Source organism: Paramisgurnus dabryanus, chromosome 2 (assembly GCF_030506205.2).
Source record: "Paramisgurnus dabryanus chromosome 2, PD_genome_1.1, whole genome shotgun sequence".
Taxonomy (NCBI): domain Eukaryota; kingdom Metazoa; phylum Chordata; class Actinopteri; order Cypriniformes; family Cobitidae; genus Paramisgurnus; species Paramisgurnus dabryanus.
In genome coordinates this window covers 40,658,617-40,685,032 of record NC_133338.1, presented here as the reverse complement: position 1 = coordinate 40,685,032, position 26,416 = coordinate 40,658,617, and the positions used below count along the sequence as shown (strand labels likewise).

The 26,416-nt window shown below is 38.8% G+C and overlaps 1 protein-coding gene across 2 annotated transcripts; it reads right to left on the bottom strand.

Annotated features, from left to right (window-relative positions):
• Positions 1 to 2,398: 2,398 nt before the first annotated feature.
• Positions 2,399 to 24,951, bottom strand: lingo1b (leucine rich repeat and Ig domain containing 1b). 2 transcript variants are annotated; one of them, XM_065289232.2, is made up of 2 exons: positions 24,636 to 24,951; positions 2,399 to 5,167 (listed from the first exon to the last, which is right to left on the bottom strand). In XM_065289232.2, the coding sequence occupies exons 1-2, from the start codon at positions 24,645 to 24,647 to the stop codon at positions 3,311 to 3,313; spliced, it is 1,869 nt and encodes a 622-aa protein (XP_065145304.1). In that variant the 5' UTR covers positions 24,648 to 24,951; the 3' UTR covers positions 2,399 to 3,310. The 2 variants fall into 2 exon arrangements, with proteins under 2 accessions (XP_065145304.1, XP_065145305.1); XM_065289233.2 differs by having other exon boundaries at positions 2,399 to 5,164.
• Between the last annotated feature and the right edge of the window lie 1,465 nt (positions 24,952 to 26,416).

Here is a 26,416-nt window from a genome sequence, read left to right as displayed (position 1 = left end):
AAATATTGAATTTATAATTTCTGTAAGGGTTTCTTACCACATTGGCAATCAGCTTTTTATTAATTTTAGCAAAAACATCCCAAAATCTTTTGTGAAAGCGAGACATAAAATCCGGCATCATTTTGCTTGTTAAAGCGATAGTTCGGACAAAAATGAAAATTACCTCACGATTTACTCATCCTCAAGACATACTCACCCATATATCCATCCCTTTTCATACAAACACATTAGATATTTTTGAAAATGTCCTAGCTCTTTTAAGCTTTATCTATGATACAAATTTGAAGAGCAAGAACATTTTCAAAAAAATTCGGAATATGTGTTCGTATGAAAAGGGTGGACATGGAAACCGGAGGGTGAGTAAATCATGGGGTAATTTTCATTTCTCATAATTTTCACTATCCTTTTAAGTAAATATATAAAACGCTCAGATGCAAAAAATGCTAAACGCCACCTCAATGTCAAAAATGAGATAATGATATTGACTAAATGCTCTTGGCCCATATTAAGCGTTCATCAAATACTTTTGCTTCAAATGTGCATAATCCCAGCCTCAGGCCATTCAGAAATATAGTTTTTTTTGGCAGAATCCATTACACGACATGATGATTTTTCAGCAAAGTGCTCTAAGTGCACAAAAGAACTTGATGAACGACAGCATTTATGTCAATGTAGTAGTTTTTTTACCTGGTTAACCTCCTAAGACACAGGATTTGGTTTGGATTTCTACCAGCTATTTTGGAGTTAGGAAGAACCAATAAATATAATAACCACATTTTTTTCTAAGAACACAAAGTGCATTTGTCCATGTTTGTGTTCAACAGGTTCCAGTTTCACAGAATCAAAGCTCCCGTTCTTTCGGTGATTTTAAAGCTTTGATTGTGTTTATAGTGGGCAATATAACATGTGTTCATGTTTCACGTGTAAAAAAACGTGGTATTTTTCACACAATTTACTTATCTGTATAGCGCTTCCTTGTTCTATGAAGTCCCTCCTTCAGAAATACGTAACGAGCTCTGATGTAGTTTGTTTAGTGTGTTGTGATTCGATAGCAGCTTAGCTTAGCAGAGCCGTTTGAGCCAAAGCTGGTGACTGACGTTTTCCTGTGGGCGGAGGTTAGTTAAAAAAAAAAAAAAAAACCTTTTACTGATGTCATTAAAGAAGGAATTACAGGTCTGTAGTCCAAACCGGCCGTTCGCTGTAGGCTTTGAAAAAGGAATTCTATTGAAGAAAATATATCGCCTGGCAGTGAACTTTGAGCTTCATCATTTTACAGGTATTATTTATCCTATGATAGCAACATCACACACTAACTAGGGTTTATAAGAAGTATTATGGTGCAAACATAAAAAAATTTATGTCCACATATGTTGACATCCAGGTCTTAGGAGGTCAAAGGAGGTTTACCAAATGTTTTAGAATATTGACTGAATTTTTGAGTCTTTTACTTTTATTCAGAAAGGACAGTCAAGAGAGATTGGAGATGTTTTTTAGAAGTTGAGATTTTTAAAGCAGAAGACAGTCAGATTTATTAAATTCCAATGAAATGAATAGTGTGACATTAAGTAAAATATAGGATATTTGAATTACTGAACCTAAACATAACATGATAAATGGACTGCATTTATATAGCGCTTTCAACAGACCCATGGCCATCCAAAGCACTTTACAAGTTTGCCTCACATTCATCCCTTCACTCACTCATTCATACATCGACGTCGGTGTCTGACATGCAAGGCGCCATCCAGCTCGTCGGGAGCAGCTGGGGTTAAGTGTCTTGCTCAAGGACACCTCGACAAATGGTCGGGTGGAGCCGGGGATTGAACCACCAACTTTCTGCTTTGTAGACAACCTACATGAACCACTGAGTCTCACCTGATAAAGATGCTCATTTACAAGAAACCATATCGGATGCACTTAGATGGCTTTGCATCTGAGCTCTTTATCTTCTTTTGATGTTTAGATAATTGCAAAACAAGAGAAAAACGAAGAAAATATTTTTTTGGGTTGAAACAAACTATTAAACATATTATACAGTTATGCATAACCGAAATTAAGTGTAAACTGAGAGAAATTGTTTTTCAATTCAAATTAGGGTCAATGAATTTGGAGTTAATCTAATTAAGTCGAACCATGCTTGGTCTAAACTCCAAGCTATAATCCTAGGTTGATGTAACACTTCAAATCCACTCTCATTTGCATTATGATGCGTTCTACCCACTACAACTGAAATGAGTTTTTCTTCAGAGAAAATAAATTTTCAGCACATGTTGAATGATAACGGGAGTGTGGGGTTTAGCAGTACATTAGAGCAGCTTCTCAATAATCTGCCTGCTTACCTTATCCAGCTCCCTAGCAGCACAGAGCAGATCAACAGAAATGAGCAAAGACACTGGCGTATAAAAGCTTGTCATTTTAATATGTTTTACAGTCATCCACTGTCCCCGAATCAGCACTGTTGCAAGGGTTTGAAGAACACATTTACCTACCGCACATCGACTGCCTCTCAAGACTGATAGAAAATGGCATTACAGCATGGCAAATTAACAACATCTGGATGACTAACTCAATAAAATTGTAAACTTTTCATCGGTAGGTAAATAAAAACTGTGGCGATCTGTCAGATGATATATTGTGAATACAACCACAGGTCCAGTAAGTTCCCCACATTTTCACTCAAAGCAAATGGCTTTAAATTCAAAGCTACATCTGGCTTAGGATACTATGTAACGTGTCAGAATTGAAATTGCACCATCAAATCATATTTAACGATTAACACTTGACGTTTGAAATATTTATGATTGTCAAGCCTAATCAATAAATCATTTTAAACAAATTTATCTCTTATAAAGAGTGGATAATGGACATTTACAGTGATTTAATTAGACCTATACACTTTGCATGTATCTATATATAGCACATGCACTCCAGTAGGCTTAACCACCCTTGACCTCTGATCTGTTGCATTTAACCACTGTATTGCCCAATGTACATTGAAATAATTATGTACAGAAATAAAGATGAGAGGGCAGGTGAAAATATACCAGTCCTCTGGATTCTGGCTTTTTTTAACACTTACCAAAACAATACACAGATATTTGAAACCCTCAAATCACCTGCCTGCTTTCCCTTTGAAGACATAATCCCTGTGAGATTGATGTGTACAGTCTGTAAAAAAAAGCAAAAGGCTTTTGTTGCATTATTGTTCTGCAATATTGTTCAATTCCATAAGGGGTGCATGGATAGCTACTCCCTCATTCATCAAAGTAAGTCAAGTACATCTATTCACGTAACGCACGCACGCCGGTGATTAAATCATCTTCATACTGATCTTGTGAGATCCCTCAGTTGGGCTGCTTTCTCCATCTATTTTTCGTGGCACATATTCAATCTCAATGTTTGGCTTGGCATTACCCTTTCCTCGACTCCAGAGGAACAGGAGCACCAGACAGAAAAGCACCACTCCGAGAAACGAGATGAAGCCCATAGTTGTGGCGATAATGAGAGTCTTCATATCAAAGGGAAACGGATCTGTACCACCAGTCCCATTTGAACCACTATCATTAGGCTGGTTTGAAATGAAGGCAAAGGTCTTGTTGGGCTGATGGGGCCAGTTAGGAGAATAGCTATGAACGTGAAGGTGGGCCAAACGGGTATCATTTCCACCTGCGTTGACGGCAACACACATGTACGTGCCATTGTCTTGTATTTGGGCATATCTAACCTCCAAGGTTCCGTCAGGGGACACCGACAGCCGGCCAATGCTTTTAGTAGTAATGAATTGCTTTTTCGGAGACTGCCACATTATCACGGGTGGTGGGTCCCCATCCGCCTGGCAAGAGAATTGAACCGTGGTCCCCTCATCTACAAACTTATGAAGTGCTTTGTGATCACGGATCTTTGATTTTTGACAGGTGAAATAATTGGACGGAAGAACGTCCGGAAAGTCTTTAAACTCTTTACCCTGCAAAAACTCTGGCGTTTCACAAGATGGCTGCTGGCGGTTGAAATTGAGTCTCCATCGGCGGCGAAAGACCCAGAGTAGACGACAGTCGCATGCAAGTGGGTTGTCATGGAGAGCCAGCGTCTCCAGGTTGCCCACCGAGTGAAATGCAGACTCCTCTAAAGTGCTTAGACTATTGCTGGATACGTTGAGAACCCGAAGGTAGTTGAGTCCTCTAAAGGAATAAGGCTCAATAGTGACTAGCCGGCCCCCTACCAAGTGAAATGCCTGGAGCCTTAGCAAATTGTGCATTTTGTTGCCCTCCACAACCTCGATGGGATTAAAGGACAAGTTGAAAAAGCGAAGGTACACCAGGTGTTGAATGGCCAAATAAGGGACGGCAGTAAGATTGCAGTTTGTGATACTCAAGGTTGTGATGTTGAGACCATGGAGAGACCTAGCGGTCAAGGTCTCCAAAAGAGGCCAATTTGCTATCTCCAAGACTTTGAGTCGATAGAGCCTCCTGAAGGAGTAGTCTTGAATGATGTTGACGTTGAGATGGCGTAGCCTGAGGGACAGCAGGTTGTGAAGATGACTTAAGGCCTCTGTTGGCACAGAGGTCAGGTTGCATCTTTCCATTGTGAGCTGCTCTAGGCTACTGAGGCCGTGAAAGGCTCTGTGAGAGATAAACACCAGGTCATTATCCCCCACCTCCAACTCTTTTAGGTTGTAGAGGTCTTGAAACATATAGTCCAACAAAATGACAATCTTATTCTCACTAATGTCTAACCTAGTGAGGTTACTGAGGCCAGTGAAAACACCCAGCTGAATCAACTTAAGCTTGTTGTTGCGTAATCCTAGTGTCCGTAACCCAAGGAGGTTGCTGAAGGCTCCGGGTTCGATGACTGCAATGATGTTCTCATTAAGCTGTAGCTCCTCCAGGTGGGGGTAGTTGATAAACTCCTCTGGGTTGATGGCTTTCAAACGATTTTTGCTGAGATCCAAAAGTCGCGTCTCAATGGGAATTCCCTCGGGGAGGCCGATGAGCTTCCGCCGATGGCACAAGACAGAGCGTTCCTGGCCACTGCACTCGCAGCGAGAGGGGCAGCCGGTGGTGGAACCCGACAGGACGGTACCCAGCATCAGGATGAGAATGGGCTGCCAGCATGCCATAAGGTAGCTGTGCCCATTTGCCTCTCTAGCCACCATTTTGATGGTAACCTGCTGAGAAAAATGAAAGAAGGATTAGGTCACAGTATAGACAAGAAAGGCAAAGATAATGAGAGATAATCTTCAAGTTCCTGGTCTTAAAATAGCTAAAGATGGTGTTAGAGAAAATGCTGATTCTCAAAAAATAAAAAAGAGTACTGTGCTGGAACATGCTGCGTAAAGGCAACTCATAGCTTTGATTAATGATAGAACAGGGACGCATTAAAAAATAAAAGATAAAGGTCTTTATAAGAAACAGAAAACAACAAATAAACAACGCTGGCCATAAACACGTATAGCCACAAATTAGGGTGTATTAAATTTAATTGTACATCATATATTGTTTTAATATCATGAGTATTATATAATGACATAATGAGTACACAGAAATGCAGGCTTTATCTCTTTTGCATTTAAAGCAGATGACTAATCTCGACTAATGGCTTGGACTACAAAAAAACAACTTAATGATTTAACCTATAAAACTTTTTGGAACTGAAAAAATGTGCATATCCCACCTTAAAATAGCAATGCTAATTTCACCTTGAGATATCCTAACAAAAAAAATAAGTGAAAAATCAAGATTTTATGGGCATCCCTTGTGGACTGTTAAAAGAGTCCACAAGAGATAAAACATCTAAAAAAAAACTTTTCTCATGCATATGATGATATTTTCTGCCCTGTAAGAGATGTTTTCTATTTTATTTGTATAGTTATTATTTGTTCATCTCTGTAAGGTTGTAACTGGGCCTTATTTTAACAGTCTAAGTGCATGGCACATGTGCACTCAAATCTACTTTTGATAGTTTAACGAAATGGTCGACACAAGAGACTCATAGTCCAAAAGGGTTGGCGTGTTTAGGGCATAATGTGCAATAAACCAATCAGAGTCTCATCTCCCACTCCTTTTAAAAGCCAGTTGTGCTTGCACTATGGCAGATTCGCTATTAACATGGCAGAATTTGCAAGAGCAAAGACTGAATGCTTTTCCTGAAAGGAAACCAATTTCCTAGTCATTACTGCAAATAGGTAATTCTGATACATGCAATGACTATCCATTATGATATACGCATTTTTTTCTTTATGTACACAATAATAATCTTTTACATTGTAATCCATCTATTTTTAATATTTGATATGTTTGTGTTCTGCTGCGCATTCCTGTGTGTAATAAGTAGAGCATGCATGTGTTGTGTACCCGCCCATAGGTGTATATAATAAACGTGCATTTTAAATGAAAATAAAAAATATTGCAATATTGACTTTAGACCAGGTTTTAGTTGGTCAATGGCGCAATTGTTTTTTGTTGCCTCAAAATACCAACTTGCCAACAATATGCAATCTGAACACAATTTTTTTTGACCAGCATGCATATGGGCGAACAGATGATTGCAAGTGCATTTGCTATTTAAATAATGTGGCGTTGGACATGAAAATTATAACTGCATTGGGCTGAAACTTGCAAACAACACTTGCATTGTGCCTGCCATCACATTGTGTTGGATGTATAATAGGGTCCTATATCTTTAGACATTAAAAACCAACAGATACAGATATTATAAAAACCTGACCACTGACCAAACTGACCTGAGTGTGGAAAAGCCTTATTGGCCTTAAACTGGCTCAATTTCAATCTAATAGTCTCTTTTTAACTATGTGGTTTAGAATGATGGAGATCTTGATTAAGGGCTCTTCGGGAGTCTTGTGAAGAATTGACATGAATGAACACAAGACACACACAACTTGCCAAGAGGACATACAAGTTGCATGACACATGAGATTGCTAACTGGATTTGTCAAACTCAATTAATCTTAAGCAGGCAGCTTTAATAATTGATTATGTCAACTTCAAGTAGCTTCCATTTGTAAAGCGAGTAAAAGGGATCCACTGTAAAAATATTCCTGGTGACTTTTAATTGAAATACATTTATGCAGATTTAACGGATCCAGGTTAAGAACCTGAATTTAGGCAAAACCTTAGAATAACATTTAAAGCCATTATAATATTCTGCATGTGAGTGTCTTCTGCACAAATTAATAGAAAATATTAACTTGTATTCGCATAACTACAGTATTACACTCCAACGGGAGATATTATAAAGGCTTCTAATGACGTTTAAATCCATTCAATTATTATCCCACAACAATAAACCTACAGGAAGCCTAAAGAGTGTGTTCTGTTTATACAACCATCAGCTTGATTTCATGGGAATTCGTAACTACTTTGAGAAGTGCGACGTATAAGATGAATCATACTAAAGAATATGTCCAACGTCACTGGGGTATAAGCAGATTGTATTGAATAGGATTGTATGAACTCGAAAAATTGTATAAGCTGCTATAAATAGGCACCTCGTAAAATAGTTACAAATTGCCATGAGGTTATGTTGAAAGCACACTCCATTGCACTGTGAGGTCAGAATATTCTTCTGATCACCTGAAACAGGATGAAAAAGGGGTGAAAAGGGTGTAAAAGGGGTGACAGAACAGGCCTACATTTGCCTAATAGAGCATCTTCAGGGACATCTGAGACAAGCAAGACCCTTTTGCGTTCCACCGGGAAATTAGGCAAGTTGTTCCAACAATAACAATTTCATATTAGTGCTCCCAGGGGCGGGTTTATCATTTTGGGCGCCCTAAGCAAAGTCAGAACCTGAGGTCTCAATTCTGCCCATGGGCATAAAGTTCATCTAACAGTAGGGGACAATAATAAACATACCATTTTTCAAGAGAAGTTTTTGAGGGTGACAAAGACTGCATCAAAAATGTAACTGTGTGAATTTGTGAACACAGAGAAAGGCCATACTACTACTATTGGTGCAACGTGGAGACATTATGCTATTATCCTTCCTCTCAAGGCTTCTTTCTGGTTCAAGCTGACTAAATTTATTACAATGTTTTTAAAGTTGTTTACAATCAATGTGTAACATGCTGTCCAAACGCATGAGATGAGGCAGGATCTAAATGCAGATAAAATACTTTAATAGTTCCAAACATGAATACAAATTCAAAACACGAAGCATGAAAACCATGACCAAGAACAAGAACAAACAGCATTAGCAACTACATTATTAATTATGGTCATCCATACCATTTGTAATACAAAACTGTAATATGACGCCATGTTACAGTTTTGTTTTACAAATGGTCTTAATGTACATGATAACTTAATCCAAAAAAGTCCGGAACATATTCCTTAATGGGACGGCCATCTTGATTTAACAAAAACAACTTATCTGCTAGATCCATTGTTGCGGTCGGTTATTGTTTGTATTGTTAGGTGTTGTTTCATGTTCAAGTTCTTGTTATGGATTACTTCATGTCTTTGATATCTGCCCATGTTTTTGGATTTAATAAAGTTTTCATCTGCACTTAGATCCTGCCTTTGTTTCATGACAACACATTTACACACTAAAATTAAATTACATTTTACTTTTAACATTATGACCTACCTGGTAACGCAGACAAGGCTTAGCTAAAGTCAGGACTAAGTTAAGGACTTAGTTAAATTAAGATATTTTATAAACAAGCCTTTAAAAAATATGTTACTGGTGTATCTACAAATCAATAGCAATTGCATATTTTAAAGGAACAAGCCCACATTTTGGGAATTTAGCTTATTCACTGTATCCCCCAGAGTTAGATAAGTCCATACCTACCTTTCTCATCTCTGTGCGTGCTGTAACTCTGTAACTCTGTCTGACACAGCCCCCGCTAGCTTAGCTTAGCACAAAGACTGGAAGTGAATGGCTCCAGCTAGCATACTGCTCCCAATTAAGTAAAAAAATTATGTCAACACTTTCCTACTTATATGTTGTGATTTGTATAGTCACATCATGTACAAATAACAAGGTCATATGAGACACAGACATCTTTTAATCGTATAATACTGGGAACTATATTCTCAGGCGAAGCAGTGCTGCTTGGGTGGAGTGATTTGCTCGCAGCACCTGAGTGAGAAGCCCCGTGGTGAGGAGCAGAGAGTTCGCTCATAGTTGGAGTAACAGAGTTAGCGATTGCTGGATAGTAAATGTATTACGACTATTTAAAAAAAATGGAATTTGCCACACGGACAATGAAACGTGTGTTGAAGGATACGGCCATCCCATCGATCGTACAAACAGGACAAAGTGGATCACCTGCGGCTACGGTAAGTGTTCCGTTATGTTTTTAGATGACTAGTTTACTGTAACAGTGCCATTAGCTAGATGTAACGTAGTGACACTAACATGAACAGGGTGGTCACTACTATTGCAGTTGTTCCCGGGCTCTATGTAATGTTAGTAATTATTTTGTTGTCACGAACGCGCTCTATCACCAACATATAAATAGGACAATGTTATCGTCACTTATTGGGAGCAGTTTGCTAGCTGGAGCCATTCACTTACAGTCTTTGTGCTAAGCTAAGCGAGCGCGGGACAGAATTACAGCACGCACGAAGATGGGAAAAGTATGTATGGACTTATCTAACTCTGGGGGATACAGTGAATAAGCTAAATTCCCAAAATGTGGGCGTGTTCCTTTAAGATCTGTCAAGTTATTTTCAGCTGACACAGCTCAAACATGTTTTAGTCTTGGACTAATGCTGCCTTCACGTGCTATGGTAATTATGGTAAATACCAAAACAGAAATGGAAAACGGAAAATGCACATGAACACCCTCTTATGTGGTATTTTCCACTAAGCAACTCTTAATATTCTGATGCAGGAGTTGCTGAGATGAGATGGAGAGAGAGCAACGGAGAGCAACAGAAGAAGAAGAAGAACACTACTAAACGTTTTTGCTACTGTTAGTGCATAGTTTTTGTAGCCTATAAAATGTTGTGTCTTAGACAATTGTAATATAATGTGTTAACACTCACAATGGTATATTAAAAATACCGTTATGGTTTGGTGTTACCTACATAGAGCAGATGCTACCTAGAAGTCAATAGGAGCCTCCTAGTAATGAGCAAACAGGCAATTTACTTGCGTAAATGTATTTTCCCTAGAGAACAACAAGAAAAGCACTTTAACACAACACACTGGTAAATACCAGTTCACAAATGCAAAAAGTTATCTTTTCCATAGCACGTGAAGGCAGCATTAAATGTTAGCTAGGTAACATTATAATTGCTAACATAGCGGACTGTTTCTACAACTTAAAGGGATAGTTCGGCCAAAAATGATATTAAACCCATGATTTACTCACCCCCAAGCTGTCCGAGTTGCATATGTCCATGGTTTTTCAGACAAACACATTTTCGGATATTTTAGAAAATGTTTTAGATCTTTCAGTTGATTAAATGTAATGTTACGGGGTTCGCATAGTCCACGACCTTCAAGTCCAAAAGTGCGTCCATCCTTCACAAAATAAATCCAAACGGCTCCACGATGATAAACAAAGGTCTTCTGAGGGTAATCCGTGTGGTGTTGTTGTAGAAATATCCATATTTAAAACTTTATTAACGTAATTAACTACCTTCCGGTAGCGCCCCCGTCTTAGTCGCGTCTGCATTCAGGATGAGAGCTTACGCAGCCTACGGAGGCTACTCTGCTGCTGCCCTGTGCCCCCGCCCTCCGAATTTGTCATACGTCAGTAAGAAAAGTGCGTACACCACGCTAATACTCTCTCCTTAATACAGAGGAGTCTAAGATGGCGGCGCTACCGGAAGGTATTTATTTTCGTTAATAAAGTTTTAAATATGGATATTTCTACAACAACACCGCACGGATTACCCTCAGAAGACCTTTGTTTATCATCCTGGAGCCGTTTGGATTTAATTTGTGAAGGATGGACGCACTTTTTTTGGACTTGAAGGTCGTGGACTATGGGTGGACCCCGTAACTTACATTTAATCAACTGAAAGATCTAAAACATTTTCTGAAATATCCGAAAATGTGTTTGTCTGAAAAACGATGGACATATGCAACTCGGACAGCTTGGGGGTGAGTAAATCTTGGGTTTAATATCATTTTTGGCCGAATTCCCTTTAAGGGATAGTTCACCCAAAAATTAAAATTCTGTCATCATTTACTCTCTCTCTTTTTTTGTTACAAACCTGTATACATTTCTTAGTTCTGATAAACACAAAGGAAGATATTTTGAGGAATGTTTGTAACCAAACGATCAGAAAGCCCCATTGACTTCCATAGTATTCTCCTACTATGGAAGTCAATGGGGCTTCTGATCAGAAATGTAACAGATCTACTAACTGTACTATCTGTACTACTGTAATATCGACACAAAATGTTCTGCCAGATATACTATATATATATGTGAATATATCTATTCACAGCCAGATGTTGTTTTGCCTTCATGGGTGTTAAGAACTCTATTTTTACTGGAGATAAACAAGTGATGAACACTTTTTGCAGTTTTACGGTGGATGAGAAAGCGTCTTGTACTGCTGCTGCATCACATTATGTAAAGTGTTTGCTTATTAAAGATCTACACCAATTCAGATAATGTACACATCTTGTAATGTAATAATGTTCACTCTTCTCTATGCTGTGACAATCGGAAAGAACTTGAAAAAAAGACACTAAATAACACACTACAGACTAAAAGACTAAGAACCAGATTTACTAAACGGGCCAAATTAGTGTGAGAGCACAATTCCAAAAAACGCCAATAGTAATATCTGTGGGTTATTTCCTAAAAAATAACACAGACACAACAGCAGATTTACATAATGACCAACGCAATCTACTAAGAGCAGTGCAAATTAGTTCAGGGTCACAAATAAGCAGAGAAGATCTTGAGTTCAGAACCACGGACATCACAGTGGAAAATTTGGGGGGTGTAACCCCAGCTAACGAAGCCATAGTACACTGAAAATAACTGGAGGACTCCTAGTGACTCCTATTTTATTTACATTAGCAAACAACATGACTTGGCAAACAGTATTTTTGAATAATATGTTCCAAATAAACTGATACATGTTAAAACAATCCTCTGTATCACGCGTTCTCTATTCTCTGTGATAGCTCTTTTTTAAGCAATAATTGCAAACATTTCAAGTCATTTAAGACATGCTTTATTTTGACGTTAAATAATGACGCAAATACCAGTCATAACACATGCACAAACATTAGTAAATTGTGTTGCGTGAATCATTTAAATATTCTCCTCCCAAAAAATGTTGTGTCTGAAAGGGAAACTCATAGACTTGTATATGCAATAAGGTCAGTTGCAAAAATAACTAAACCACACATTTTCAGTGCTAATGATCCACTGTGCTTCTTTAGTAAATCCCGACAGTCGTTATTTACAGACAAAATGACGGTTTGCGCTGGCGCAAGCTGTTAGTAAATCTGGCCCTAAATGAGATCTGAAGGGGATTGAAGCAATCATGAAGTTGTGTACTGATTGTGGAATAAATCAGAATTTTTAGAGGGTCTGGACAGAAATTTTGATATGCTAAAGGCCACCTAAAAAGGCCTAGTGATGCCACTGCTGCTTTGTCTGAATACCAGGGTATGGCGACAGCCATTTACAAACGTTACCCCTAAAGACAACTCTCAGGGGTGCTGACCCCCTTGTAATTTTTGTCTATGCCGCTGCTGTCAAATGTAGTGACAGAAGCGGAAGCAGAACGTTCAGTGGTTGACCCGACCAACTCTTTCGCATCCTCGTATGTTGATTTTTCAATGATAATAAAGTTGTAAGCTTTGGCAAACTGCCAGTATTGGAATTTTTCTTATTTGTTTTCGTTCTTTTAGTGTGCTTCATCTTTTTTACTTTTCTGGAGCCTGGACCACCTTGTTATAAATGAGGTCAAAAGGAGTCATTAAGTAAGTTCAGCACTTGTGACCAACAGGGGGCCCCCACCCTTCGGGGCCCCATGAATTTGCGTTGTGGTTTTAAAAGCTACTAAGTGCTCCTAAGCTACATCAAAAGGGTCGTTGTTGTCAAGGATGCTTATCCCTCGTTCATCTATCAAGTGTGATCTGCATACAGCCGGGGAGGAAAGAGATTCTGCAGCTGTGAGAGAATTACTACATCGATTAAACGACACATGTGGCATGAGGAGGTGTGAGGGTGAAGGTCATGACGTAAACAGAGCTGTCAAGCCTGAGATCTTTTAATAATAGAGAATCCATCACTGATCTATCTTCTTCGGATAAGCGGGCATCATGTTTTCAGCCTCTTGAGACATAACACAAAATTTTGAATGTTATTACGTGTGATATCTTCTGTTATGCAAATTCGGTACAATTTGCATGGCTCCCAAATATGTGCCAAGCAAACGCCTTAAACCTCTTACTATAATTGGGCTGATTTGTCTTAGGAGAGGGGAGGTCAAATGTGTGGTTATCGACAAATTTGCTTGGTTTTTAAAAAAAAATTGTACAAAAGCAGATGGATAGATCGTAATAAAATGACAGAATGTCTCTTCGGTGTGATCCCAGTTTTCTTAATTAAACACTGCATTTGAATCCAGACTCACAATTTTTATTTCATTCACTGTTATGGTACCACATATGACTCCCGTAGGAAATAATAACTCTGCTTATGCGCAGAAAAACGTATCTTATTTACCACTAATAAACAGCAAACTGTAAACATTTGTAAACATTTCTTGGCCGCTAATTTGTGAAGGCTTGCCAGTGAGAAAAAAACTTGTAGTTGTAGTAAAGAAAAAAAATAACAAAAAAGACAAATGTTACTGTTTATCATTTCCTTAGAGAAAGTGATGAATTCAACACCCCCCTCCAAACACCCCTTCCATCTTTATTTAGTATGCTTCGTAATAACTCTAACCTTTCTTTTAGTCCAAATGCTAAGGTATGCAAATGCCTTAAAACTAATTTGGCTTTGGTGGTCAACTGATGGCAATTGAAAAGCCACTAAACAAAGTGTTGGATTTATTATCCAATTAAAAGATTAAATCATCATTCAGGAAGCTCCTATTCTGTAAACATACAAATCAAAGTCTGTCAGGCGACTATGAATAATGCATGAAGAGGGAAAAAACGGCTTCTCTCTGTTGCCGTGCCAGAATATTGCACTGACATAGTAATTCTCAATATAGTCAACTCACTCACATGGTCAATAGCTCATCTTATTAGTCAACACCCCTGTGCAAGAGTTTCCATGTGGAGAAATGTGAATCTTTAAAGGCATATCTTCAGGGCACTTAAGTCTAAGCAGTCGCTCTGGAAATATATCGAGACAGAAATGTGCTCCTTTAACCTGATCGATTTAAGAAATACAATGTAGACAATGAGAGCCATTCTATGTATGGATAAAGGTGATAGTGCAGTAATATTAGATGTTTGGAGTCTGGCTGGTTGAAACAAGGCACTGTAACACCAAAGCACTTAGCACCCAATATTAAAGGCAATTTCTGTTGTCATAAATATACAGTGCTCAAATGAAATGTGAAGTTGTTTACACACTAAACACACGATTAAAGCATGCTATGTTAAGCATGCATCAACATCAAAAGAGCAGACTTTCCTCTTATTACAGCACTGAACGTTCTGTATTTAAAGCGGAAGTCAACCCTAAAACAACATTATGCTCCAACACTATATTTCATGCCATATATGTAGTTGATTGTGCTGCCATCAAATGTACTAACTCCATATAAAAAATAAAAGCTTTTAACTGCTACAGTAACGGTGATTTGACGCGTCATCAAATCACCGGAAGAAAAATGCACGACTACATTAATTCTGAATGTTCTAAATGGGGGCGGGTCTTGAGGCGAGATGATTGACAGTAGATGATAACGTTTTTGATTGACAGCTGCACAGGAGCTAACGTTAGCTTGCTTTGCTCGTGTTTATAATAACAACAACATGATAATAACTTTCTACGTAGTATGTTTACCGTAGTTACACAAAACAAGCAACAACTAAGCCAAATGATGTTTTAGATATTTTAACAATTTTACATTACCTGAGTCCGCGGAAAAACTGGGCTGAAAACAGTACTCAGAATCTTCCTGACGAAAGTGCTGGCTGCATATTCAAAGTAGTGTAGTGGTGGGTCAGCTGAGGGTCGCGTTGATGTCAACAATAAAAACTCCCGGTGGCCTGAATTTGTTGTCCTTACATCCACATACTGCACAGGTTCTAGTCATCTTTTATCGAGGGCTTTGGTGATTTCCCCCTCAGAGACGGTTAAAGCGGAGTTACTCTTTGGATGGGTTCGTCTGCCGGCTAACTTCAAGTTGACTTGAGTTGATTTGAGAGCTAGTTGAGCGGTAAAAAGTTATTAGGCTTGTTCAACTTCATGTGGCGTTGCAAGAATCGACAGCGGGATGACGTCAAAGTACCGCGAGAGCGATTCGCGAAATCATACGGAGGAGTTTGCTTTTAAATCCCTTTCGCGGAACCTTGACGTCATCCAGCTGTCGGTTCCTGCGGCGCCGCATGAAGTCAAACAAACCTGACGACTGCATCGAACAGTGGTTAGTGGGTGGAGCTAATGACTCAGTTTCGCGCAGTGCATTCTGGTTAATTGTGTCCATTAAAGACCGTTACGAAAATTCCGCTTCAACACACTATCAATCTAATAATCGAAATCGTGCAAATTTATTTATTTTTCCTCATGTATAATGCAAAGTGGACATAAATTACCCGTGATAAACAGGCTAAAATGTCTAGATTGGACTTCCCCTTTAATTATTACTGACCAACATTCACACCATACGCATGACAGGCTGCGTGCCGCTTAAAGCAGGTTGCTCTACTAGGATCGTTGTGGTGGAAATTACATTCGCCCATGTATTCTGTTCCCTCAGTAACATGGGAAGGTCATATTAAGCCCTACCCGCTGGCTCCAACAGAAGAAATAAAGTGTCAAGCACTAGTTTATTTTAACGTAGTGCTCCTCAGAGAGAGAAGGACCCTCAGTTGTCTCCATTCTCATACTGTATGTAATGTCCTATTTTGCCAAATTGCAACTCAATACGCTGCAGTGTAACTCAAATTCAATTTAGCTCTCACATTCGATTGCAGGGGTTCCAACAGGCCATGCATGATGAAGCAATCTACAGGATTGTTGATCGGCCCAGTTCGATGAAATATAAGCAAATTAACTGACATATCTGCCGCCTTGCTTTTCAATTATCTGTTGTCTGCAGGCGAGAGGAATTAGTGAGACTTCTTTTTCACAGTGTGGAGCGACTGATGCCTCCTTTCCTGCGCTAATGGAAGACTAGATCTCTTTCAGATTACTGCACCTTCCCAACACTCATGAAGTTAATAAGTGTTGCGCTTCAAAGATTTGTCCTCTTCTTTGCTATTTGTTACTTTCAGGGCCATCTGTCAAGCCAGCGGGCAAAATCAATTCGGCCTCCGACGTCGGAAAACCAAGCTATTTATCTGTTTAAGGTAGAGACCTTCAATAACTAACAGAGTAAATAAATGCTCGAGCTTGAAGTACTTCGCAAATATGAGGATTTCATTTTGCCAATGATACATTGTTTCTAGGGGATGTTTAGTTCCAAGAAAAATTACAGAACACACCCTTCATGGCGATATCAAAATTCATTGTCATCGGAGACCACGGAGAGCGGCTATCAGCTGAATTGATTTTATATTTTCATGTTACACTGCTCGTGTGTTTTAATGCTCACTGGATGATATTCTGTCTCACCCATTCATGTACAAATGTAATTTAAACCAAAGGTCCATCTTCCTGCTCTCTCTCTCTTTTTCATTCTCTCTCCTACTGTCCCCTCGGTTTCATCTTGGTGATAACCTTGAGAAAAAATATCACATTGGACCATCTTATTTTCTTTCCCTGTTCACCATTTTAGTCCTGACCTTGCCAGGGAGACTCGGATGGACCAAGGAAGGCAAATAGGCAAGGCAGGGAAGTGACCCAATTGCAGATTCCTTCATTCCTTATCTATTAGTGTTTGAAAGTCAAACCCAAAGTATTTGTGCACAATGTCATGACAAATCAAACAGATTAAGCCTATTTTTATAGCTTTTTCATTCTACATCCTACGTTCATATTTATACACTGCAAAAAATGACTTTCTTACTTAGTATTTTTGTCATGTTTTCAGTAGAAATATCTAAAAATTCTTCAATCAAGATGTATTTTCTTGTTGAGCAAAATGACCTAAGAAAATAAAAGTCTAGTTTTAAGACAAAAACTATACAATTTAAGTGAATTTGTGCTTAAAACAAGCAAAATTATCTGCCAATGGGTTGAGAAAATGTTGCTTAAAGGGCGTGTTGCAGGTTAACCACCACTGTCGATTAATGGGTACATAAATCACTCAAGATATGTGTAAAATTTTTAAAATGTCTCAAAAATGGTCTTAAAGAACACTTTTTTACGTTTTTGGTATTAACGGGTTTTTTTTTACGCAATTCTGCGATGACGTCACGTTGGGGAGAAGTGGAGAAAGCCTCAGCCAGAGCCATAGAGATAGATGAGACATTTATTGCTGTTTAATACTTACGTATACAATTTGGAAATCATATATACATCGTAGGAAATATATAATGTGTTATACTGCAAAGTTGCCATGCTAATTATTATTTATGATATCTGGGGAGATAAATAAAACTTCGCAAATCTGCTGATTTGATCCATTCATGTCCTGACCACCAGGCTAGAGATTTTTAAACATCCTTTATCCACACTTACTAGTCTATCAAATAATATCTCAAATATATTGTTTTGTGAAATAAAAGGATGCTTTGTTATATTGTTTATGCGATTATAACGAATCACACGATCATTTTATACGCTGTAGTCAGCAGCTGCAGCACACTCGGATCCGACCGCATACATACTGTAATAAACAGGCGTTCGGCGGCTTTTTACATCACGACAGACTATGCCATTTGAGGAGGAACTGCTCATTGATCACCGTATTTTTATAAATCCTGTACATGTTTGGACCTGCCGAACAGGTTGAGCACTTTCATATACTTTGTTGAGCAGAGAGGCTGCACTTTGACCAGCGGGCTGCGGGAACCGACGCACATCACGCCGCCAGGCGGTGTTAACTCGAAATGTATAACTATTATCAGATCGACCCACCGGGAAAGTCCCGACGCTCCCGATTGCCATTCCGCTACTGGCTGTAAGAAAGTGAGTGCGTTTGGGTCGCTGGTCCCCGCGAACAGATGTGACGTGCCTCACTCACCTTCCAGGATTAGAGACATGCTGCCAAAACCGTTTGTGCTGAAGATCGCATAAAGTAACACCCATTTCAGGCAGGATCATGGACCCCCTCAAGCCAGCATGCACGAGTATGTTAATTGTTTGTTTACTTTCTACACGAAGATATGCTAACGTTATGCTATCTGGCTGTCTGCCTATTTCTCTATACTAGCCTATCCATCTGTCTTGTCTGTCTGTCTGTCTGTCTGTCTGTCTATCTATCTATCTATCTATCTATAATCTGCGCTATCATAACTGTACTTTACTCGTCTTTCTATAGTCATTCTCAATGCTCTCAATGCGGCTTAGGTAAATTCTCTCCCCAGCGTGACGTCATACAGTGCGTTGTGGGGGAAAGGAGAATCATTGCAAACCCCTGTACTTTTTCATACTTTTTCGGGTTTTGTGATACCCAACAACATAAAATACAATGGATAACAGTTTAAATGTTTATTATCAACAAGCAAATTGCACAATTTGTTGAAAGATTTTACCTGCAAATCGCCCTTTAAATTAAGTGTTTAAGAAAAAAGAAAACTTATTTTTAGATTTTTTCCTCACCCCATTGGCAGATATTTTTGCTTGATTTAAGCTTAAATTTACTAAAACTGTATATTTTTGTCTATAAACTAGACTTATTTTCTTAGGTCATTTTGCTAATCAAGAAAAATAATCTTAATTTAAGATTTTTTTTATATTTCTACTGAAAACAAGACAAAAGTACTCAGTGTTTGTTTGTAATAAGTAGTTGTTTTGAATTATGTACACTTCAAAAAATTATTTTCAAGAAAACATTTTCTTTTAGTATTTTTGTCTTGTTTTTAGTAAAAATATCAAAAAATTCTTAAGTTAAGATGCTTTTTCTTGATGAGCAAAACGACTAAGTCTAGTTTTTAGACCAAAAATATCAAATTTAAGTGATTTTGTGCATATAACAAGCAAGAAAATGCCAATGGGGTAAGCACATTTTTCTTGAATTTTTCTTGAATTTGGTGTTTAAGAAAAATGTTCAAGATTTTTTTGCTTACTCCATTGACAGATTTTTTTTTGCTTGTTTTATGCACAAAATCACTTAAATTTGATATTTTTTTCTTGGGTCGTTTCGCTTATCAAGATAAAGCGTCTTAATTTAAGAATTTTTAGATATTTTTACAGAAAACAAGACAAAAATACTAAGATTTTTTTTCTTGAAAATCATTTTTTTGCAGTGTACCCTAAATCGTAAGCTGCTGGCATGGTACCTTTTTAAAAAGGTCCTAATATGTACCATTTAGGGACCAATATGTATATCTTTGATGTACTAATATAGCCTCTTTAGGTACAAGGGTGCATACTTTTTGACAAGGTGACTGTTTTTGTACCTTTAGTGTATATTGTGTGTTTTGACGTGGCGTATTTATTTACTTTGTACCTGTGTGCAGTATTATAAGTAAATAATCTGATATTTGTCACTACATCATTTAATTGTTGCGTAACATAACCTCAAGATTTCCTTAACCATAATACTCGCATTTTGATTTGATTAATAAACGTCTAACATTAAAAACACTCCTTACAGGGAAATGAGTGCTACAGTAAGACCACTACCGAAACAACACACTCTACATAGCCATTAATAACTCATGTTGATTTTCAGACAGTTATACCTCGGGAAAAACATTCAAGGAAACAGCAGGGTTATTTTATTTATTTTAAAACCTTTCTTTATTAAAGTTACTGGTATAATAAATGATCTCTGTATTTTTAGAATAAAACAAACAGTGTTGCATCACAGCTGTGAAAACAGATTAAAGATTGTGAAGCCTCCAGGCTCCAGTCAAGTTAAATTAAAATCCATAATTCAAACTAATAAAATGATTAAATTCATTATAAAAATGCAAAAATAACAATGTAGGAGGGAGAAACAGAGAAACGGCTTCACTTAGAGCATTCTCTCGTTTGAGGCACAAGTAACAATCAGAAAATTTTCATTTAGCTTCTATTTACATTAAATTCATTTAGGGGAGGATTAAATAATGATTCATTTCATCTGGCGAATGACAGAACTAAGCATAGTTTCATAACAGCACAACAATCTAATAGAAAGCTACTGTGAGTTCAAAGTATATAAACTATATAATGCTGTAACTAATTGGCTATATATAGTGGCCTGAGGGAGTTCATCTTGTTTCTTCCAGCAATCTATTTATTCATCATCCTCTCTCCCTCTACCTCTCTATCTCTCCTATTTTCCCTCTTGTACAGTTAGCAGCTCTGATCACATTGCACACATTTCAGAGTATGACACGAATCAGTTGGTTAATAGCTATATAAATATTCCCAACAAATAAATAGCTATCTGCTAAATTGGTGGTAATCGTTTGTATATTCTCATCTATGGTGGTAAAACTGCACTCGGTGACCCTATTCATTCTCTATGTTTGTAATATCAAGATCACTTATACCCTAAATCATTCAAAATAGTTATATAATAAAAATATTTTATTGATACAGTTTTGAAAACCTGGTCACAGCTGGACTGGAGTCAGGTTCATGCAAATAATTGCATTCTCATGGTGCATTCACTGAAAGACTGAATATCCTTTTGGTCTGTATTCTTTTATACTGAATTTGCATCTGTGTCACTTCTCTGCCAAAGAATGACTATAATATAAATAATGCAAAAGCAAAGTGAGATAGCAATATTTTGTTTAAGCCAATATTTCTGGATGAGAGGTCATTTACATTACTGTTAAAATTGACTGAGTTGAGAGTGACAAATCAACTCGCTGCCATTCATCACGACATAAGCAGGTGTCTTTTTCTGTATTTACAACCGCAGTTAATCAGAGAAGACCTGAGCTAAATCAATAATCAGCCCTGCTTACCCCATACATTTGTCTTCTTACTTCCTCACCCAAACAACTTTGTATATCAAATCAGCAAAGGTTTTAAGCCTACGGATGCGGCATATCTTCCATTTGACTCTTTTGATCTTATTATTTGATGACAGTAAGATTTAGATCAAAGCCCAAGGTTTGGAAAGCTACATTCCACTAACAGGAACGGTGATGTCGAAACACTAGGAACTCAAAGCTTATCGAGACGAAAATGTCAAGCACTGCGATAAAAAAAAAATTCACTCTTCAAACAAAAAGTATTAAAATACTGCCAAAGCTAGGTTTGCAGATGGAGAGAAATATTGTATGAATAGATATACCATACAGAATTCTTTCACACAGAAGAAGTAATACAGCGTGTAGTTGTTTTGATCCGAGTGCTTATTTTTTATCACAGTTTGCACTCGAACTGCACCTAAATCCAAAGAGAAAATTGAAACCGACATAAAAAAAGGTTCAGACTAAGACCCCAACCTACTCTTTGCCGAATGGTGGCCCAGAATTTTCATGCTATCATAAATTGAGTAAATGACACGAATGTTTTAACTCCAAGCGTGGTTGAGACTGAAATTAGTTACGACCTGTCACGCGAATATTGGTCTTTTGACTAACTGCCTGTGGAGCAATATGTGATGGTTGCTGTTTAAATAAGCATCTGTCAAGGGTTGCAAATGGAACAGATGTACTGCATTTCGGTAATGTCTCACACCGCTCTCTTAATCTTGACAATGAAATGCATCCATCCTTTGTGAACGACATGAAGGATGTGCCCACCCATCCACCTGCTGAAACATTGTAGGCTAAATTTGCAAACCCTGAGATGCTTTCAGGTTACTTGCTGTCAAAGTCTAATTGAGTTTGATTGCTTGTCAATCCAACCCTCAGCTTTCTGTCAATGGTTAATAATAATAATAATGCCATAAAGTGATGTTCTTTCCCCATTAAAGCTCTTGAGATTTACTTTAAATTTACTGCTGGCAGCCGGCAAAGCTGGTAATTACTAAAACCAATCTCTCTCTTTTAAACACAAGACTCTTTGTTTTGGGTTTAATTGAAACAAAAGGAGAGAGAAATTGCGGATAGAATGCAGGACGATTGTAATCCCGAAAGCAATCTAGCCCAAGCAGAGCTCCATGGAGTTCTTTATCAATGCTTCTATTAGGAAGAGGCTTATCTCGCGAAATTAGCCACGGGATAATCACTCTCAAGCTTTCCGAATTATGCCAGCATTGTTCCTCTGACCAACACTCCATCCGAGGCTAATAATTTTATTACTCTGACTGATAAAATCAAAGGCATTTTCCTCTCCTCTTTAACAAGGCAGAAACGTGCCCGTCGACAGCAGCCCAGACGATACGACCGCTTGAGATATGCCGGCAACTTTTTGGCAATGATTGATAGCATTGCTGCAGACACGCAAACAGAATTTCATTCACACCGAGCACTATAGCCCCTCAAATGGGATGGAAAATGAGGCCTTGTCCCCCTCCTACATGCTCGTCTCATATTTTTTATTTTTTACATAAAGCTGTTATGATGAAATTTTAATGGGAGAGTCTACTGCAGCGAAGCGACTCTCTGACCTTCTGAATACATTTGTGGGAGGCTGGAGTGAGCGCTCGCTGTCTGATATGCCACTCGGTCTCCTCTCACAGCAGCCCCTCGCTGGCTCTCTCGCTATGTACAGCCCATTTTAATCGTCCCTCATTTTGTGTGACAGAAATGAGCCACTTCGCTGATGGCGTCGGATTCTTGCATCTCTCCACAACGAGGACAAACGCACACCCAATCTCCTATCTATGCAGGCAGGCCTTCATCGAGTGCTTAAAAAAGCTTGTCGAACAGACGACAGGGTAAATGGATAGAGGAGCGAGCAGGAAGGTGGAGACTCAGAGGTCGCAATAGGCAGGGATCTGAATCGTAATGATTTCTGCGCTTCTGCCTATTTTTCTGCATCATTCACAAACCCTGTGAAAACATCAGGGCTGAAAGGCACAGGCGTTAATTTATGTGTGAACACACAGCAAAAGGAGCGAGGTGATGCAGTTCTCCTGTAGCACTGCCTTATCTTGTTTCATCGGGTGTTTGTTATCAGACTGCAGCATTATCATAATGGCTATTACCACCAACAGTGAATTTGCTCAATGGGGATATTGTCTGTTAACACAATTGCCAGCTTATTGAAAACATATTTCATTGTATAGACTGTACGGTCTTATTTGTATCACTAGTCACTGCTGGAGTGGATTGTCAGTCAAAGCTTTCTGTTTTGGCCTGAATTTATCTACTGGCAAGTTACAGCATCTCCAGGATGTGCCTAGGATACTGTTGCCATGCAGTTGCTTTATGCTCCTACCCAATGCATGCCTATATGCATATTGCAGATGCGTTACATTTTGATAGATTGCCCTGTGTTCGGAGAAAAAAACAGGTTTGAGCACAGTCCGTGTTTTTTATGTCTAAGACACAATGTGCTCTGTAAAACCTGGGCACACTGTGTCTTGGATTTGAAATGGAGAACGTGCTCCACACCGCTAGACATTTGTTCACACATCAGCAAATATAATTTGAACATTTATGGGCTGTTATATTTTCGGCTTTCACGGATGTTCTTTAAATAAGCCGCTATGCATAGATGGGTCTAATAGTTCTAAAGGATGTACCAGGGAAGACATTGAGAAAGCATTAATCTTTGATGTATCCAGTAAGACTAACCTTAATGTATTAGTGGCAGTCTGCCAAGATTTAGAAATAAAGTGTAATGCTATTCCTTTAAATGCTAGTTTACCAGCGAAGGAAGTTGCTTGTTCTTAGCAGTCAAACAGGGAGAAAGAAGGAGGGAGAAAATGAGCGAAAAGAACAGAGAGAGAAAAAGAAGAGGGAGTATAATGCTGCCGGCTCTATAATGAGGACTGTGAACTAGAAAAAGCACTCAGAAGTGTTGAAATCAATAAATCTAATGCATTCATTTCTTACATTTGTTAAAATAAAGATGTCTTTAAGCAATCGAACAAACCATGGATAACCAGAAATGCATTTAGTATAATTGTTTGCACGAGAGGCATAAGCAAACATTCGACCCTGCACTGTATAGGTGGTCACACACACACACACACACACACACACACACACACACACACACACACACACACACACACACACACACACACACACACAAATAATGAGGTGGGGTGGGTGAGATTTTTTTAGAAACACAGTGTGCAGGTGAAAATATGCACGAAGGCTCACACTGGCAGATATTCATTTGTAGCAAATGACCCCCTTCCTATGCAATGACAGTCCACAGTCATTTCAAATCTCCTCCCCAGTGGCCAGTAAAGAACCATTATTCAGCATCTTTCCCTCACGAGTGTCTCCTCTTTCCATCTCAAACGAATTTCTCCCTGAAAGTCTTATCTTTCTTTAAAGCATCTCTGAGTTCTCAAAATGCTCATCTAGCACAAAAAGCAAGCAGCTCTTACCAGAAACGTCATGCAGTGGAGTCTAAATTTGGCAATCCCATTCTGCCAGAGCGCAGTTTACATCCAAATCGCTCCAGAGCGGCAGTGTGGCACAGAGGAGGCCTTTAAAGAATTGAATAGGTAAATAAAAAACGAATCAGCACGCAATTCCCCAAAGCGCAAGAGATCCCGAAAAATCTCGGCGTAGAGCAGGAACAGCGACAGTCCACACATAAGAGAGCCTGTCCCAGATGCAGGCATGCATGTAAACAGGAGCGCACCCGCTCGCGTGCATGCCATACCCAGCAGAGCGCGAGCGCGAGAAGAAAGACGGAGAGGGAGGAGTCGACGCTGTGGAAGGTGGAGGGAGGAGCTGTGGCGCATTGAGATGGAGAGATGGAGGAGGCAGAGAGAGAGAGAGAGAGAGAGAGAGAGAGAGAGAGAGAGAGAGAGTGTGAGTGAGTGAGAGAAAGCGAGAGAGAGCTTAAGACTGGCAGGCAACAGTGAGGGATAAGGAGGAGGTGCGGATGGGGTGTTATTGGAGGGGGTGAGGAGCAGCACAAAGCTTAAAACAGAGATAATGTTACTAATAAAAGGAAATTCTGCTGTTCATCATAGTGACTGTAGTGATGAATATGACAGGGTACTGGGGGGTTCTGGCATAGGTGAAGTTGAAAGGGTTTAAAAATTGTGCATGCTTTTGTAAGACCCCTCTCCACCTCACTGTCATTCTGTCAGGACACTGTGATTAATGCTGGGCTTTTATGCAAAATGCAGCTTTCGTCAAAAGCAACCAGGAGCTGCAATGTGACAAATGGATGACTCACGGAGGTAAACAGGCAGGGTGGGTAAACAACAGCCAATAGAGAGAGAGAGAGAGAGAGAGAGAGAGAGAGAGAGAGAGAGAGAGAGAGAGAGAGGGAAAGAGAGAGAGAGACCAGGAGAGGAATTTGGCAAAATGGGCTGAGTCTGCTTAGCCAATAGCAATAGTGAACTGCAAGGTCAGTCTATGGGGGATTCACCCTGTGGGATATAATCAGGTGTAAATCCTTGTTAAGTCCCCACACACCATTATACTAAACAATAAACGAGAAGCAGTGGCACGGCAGGTAGAGAGAGGATCGAGATTAACAGAGGGTGATAATCGAATGCAGATTTGATGGAGGTTGGAGGGGAAGGGTGATGTGGAGCATAAGACACATGGGTTGTTAAGCAGCACAAACAGAATGAAGAAGTGCATTGATATTCCTCTGAAGGGGGTAAAGAGAAAGTTACAGGCGACCCTTTATGAGTGTGAGGGATTCAGCTCTGCTTTTTAAAACCAGATCAAGTCATAGTGTGAGAGAAAGAGTGCGTGAGAGCCACTGTGGATCTGTCCTAGACATTCTGTTAAGATTATAATCTTTTTTTGACACACCAACGCAGAGTTGGCAATGGTGTGACTTATTAGATGAGCTGTTGTGGTATACAGCATCCTTCAAGGTTTTGTGATAGAATTAATGCAATATGTTATAAAGCTTTATATAGCAGCTTTTCTAAAGCAGTAAGACTCTGAAAAAGGTAAATAATCCACAAACATAATGTGTTAAATAGCATAACACAAAAATGTGTAAAAAAAAAAAAAAATGAACACATTGCAAAGCTCAGAAATTGTGGAAATATCTCAAGTTGAAAACCGAAAGGAAATTATTTGTAAATTTTGAGGAATTTATGCAACTGTATCACATACAAACATTCCTCGACCTCTTACTCATCTTCATCCATGTGCCACAATTACCAAATATTGCAGTGTAATTTTTTTG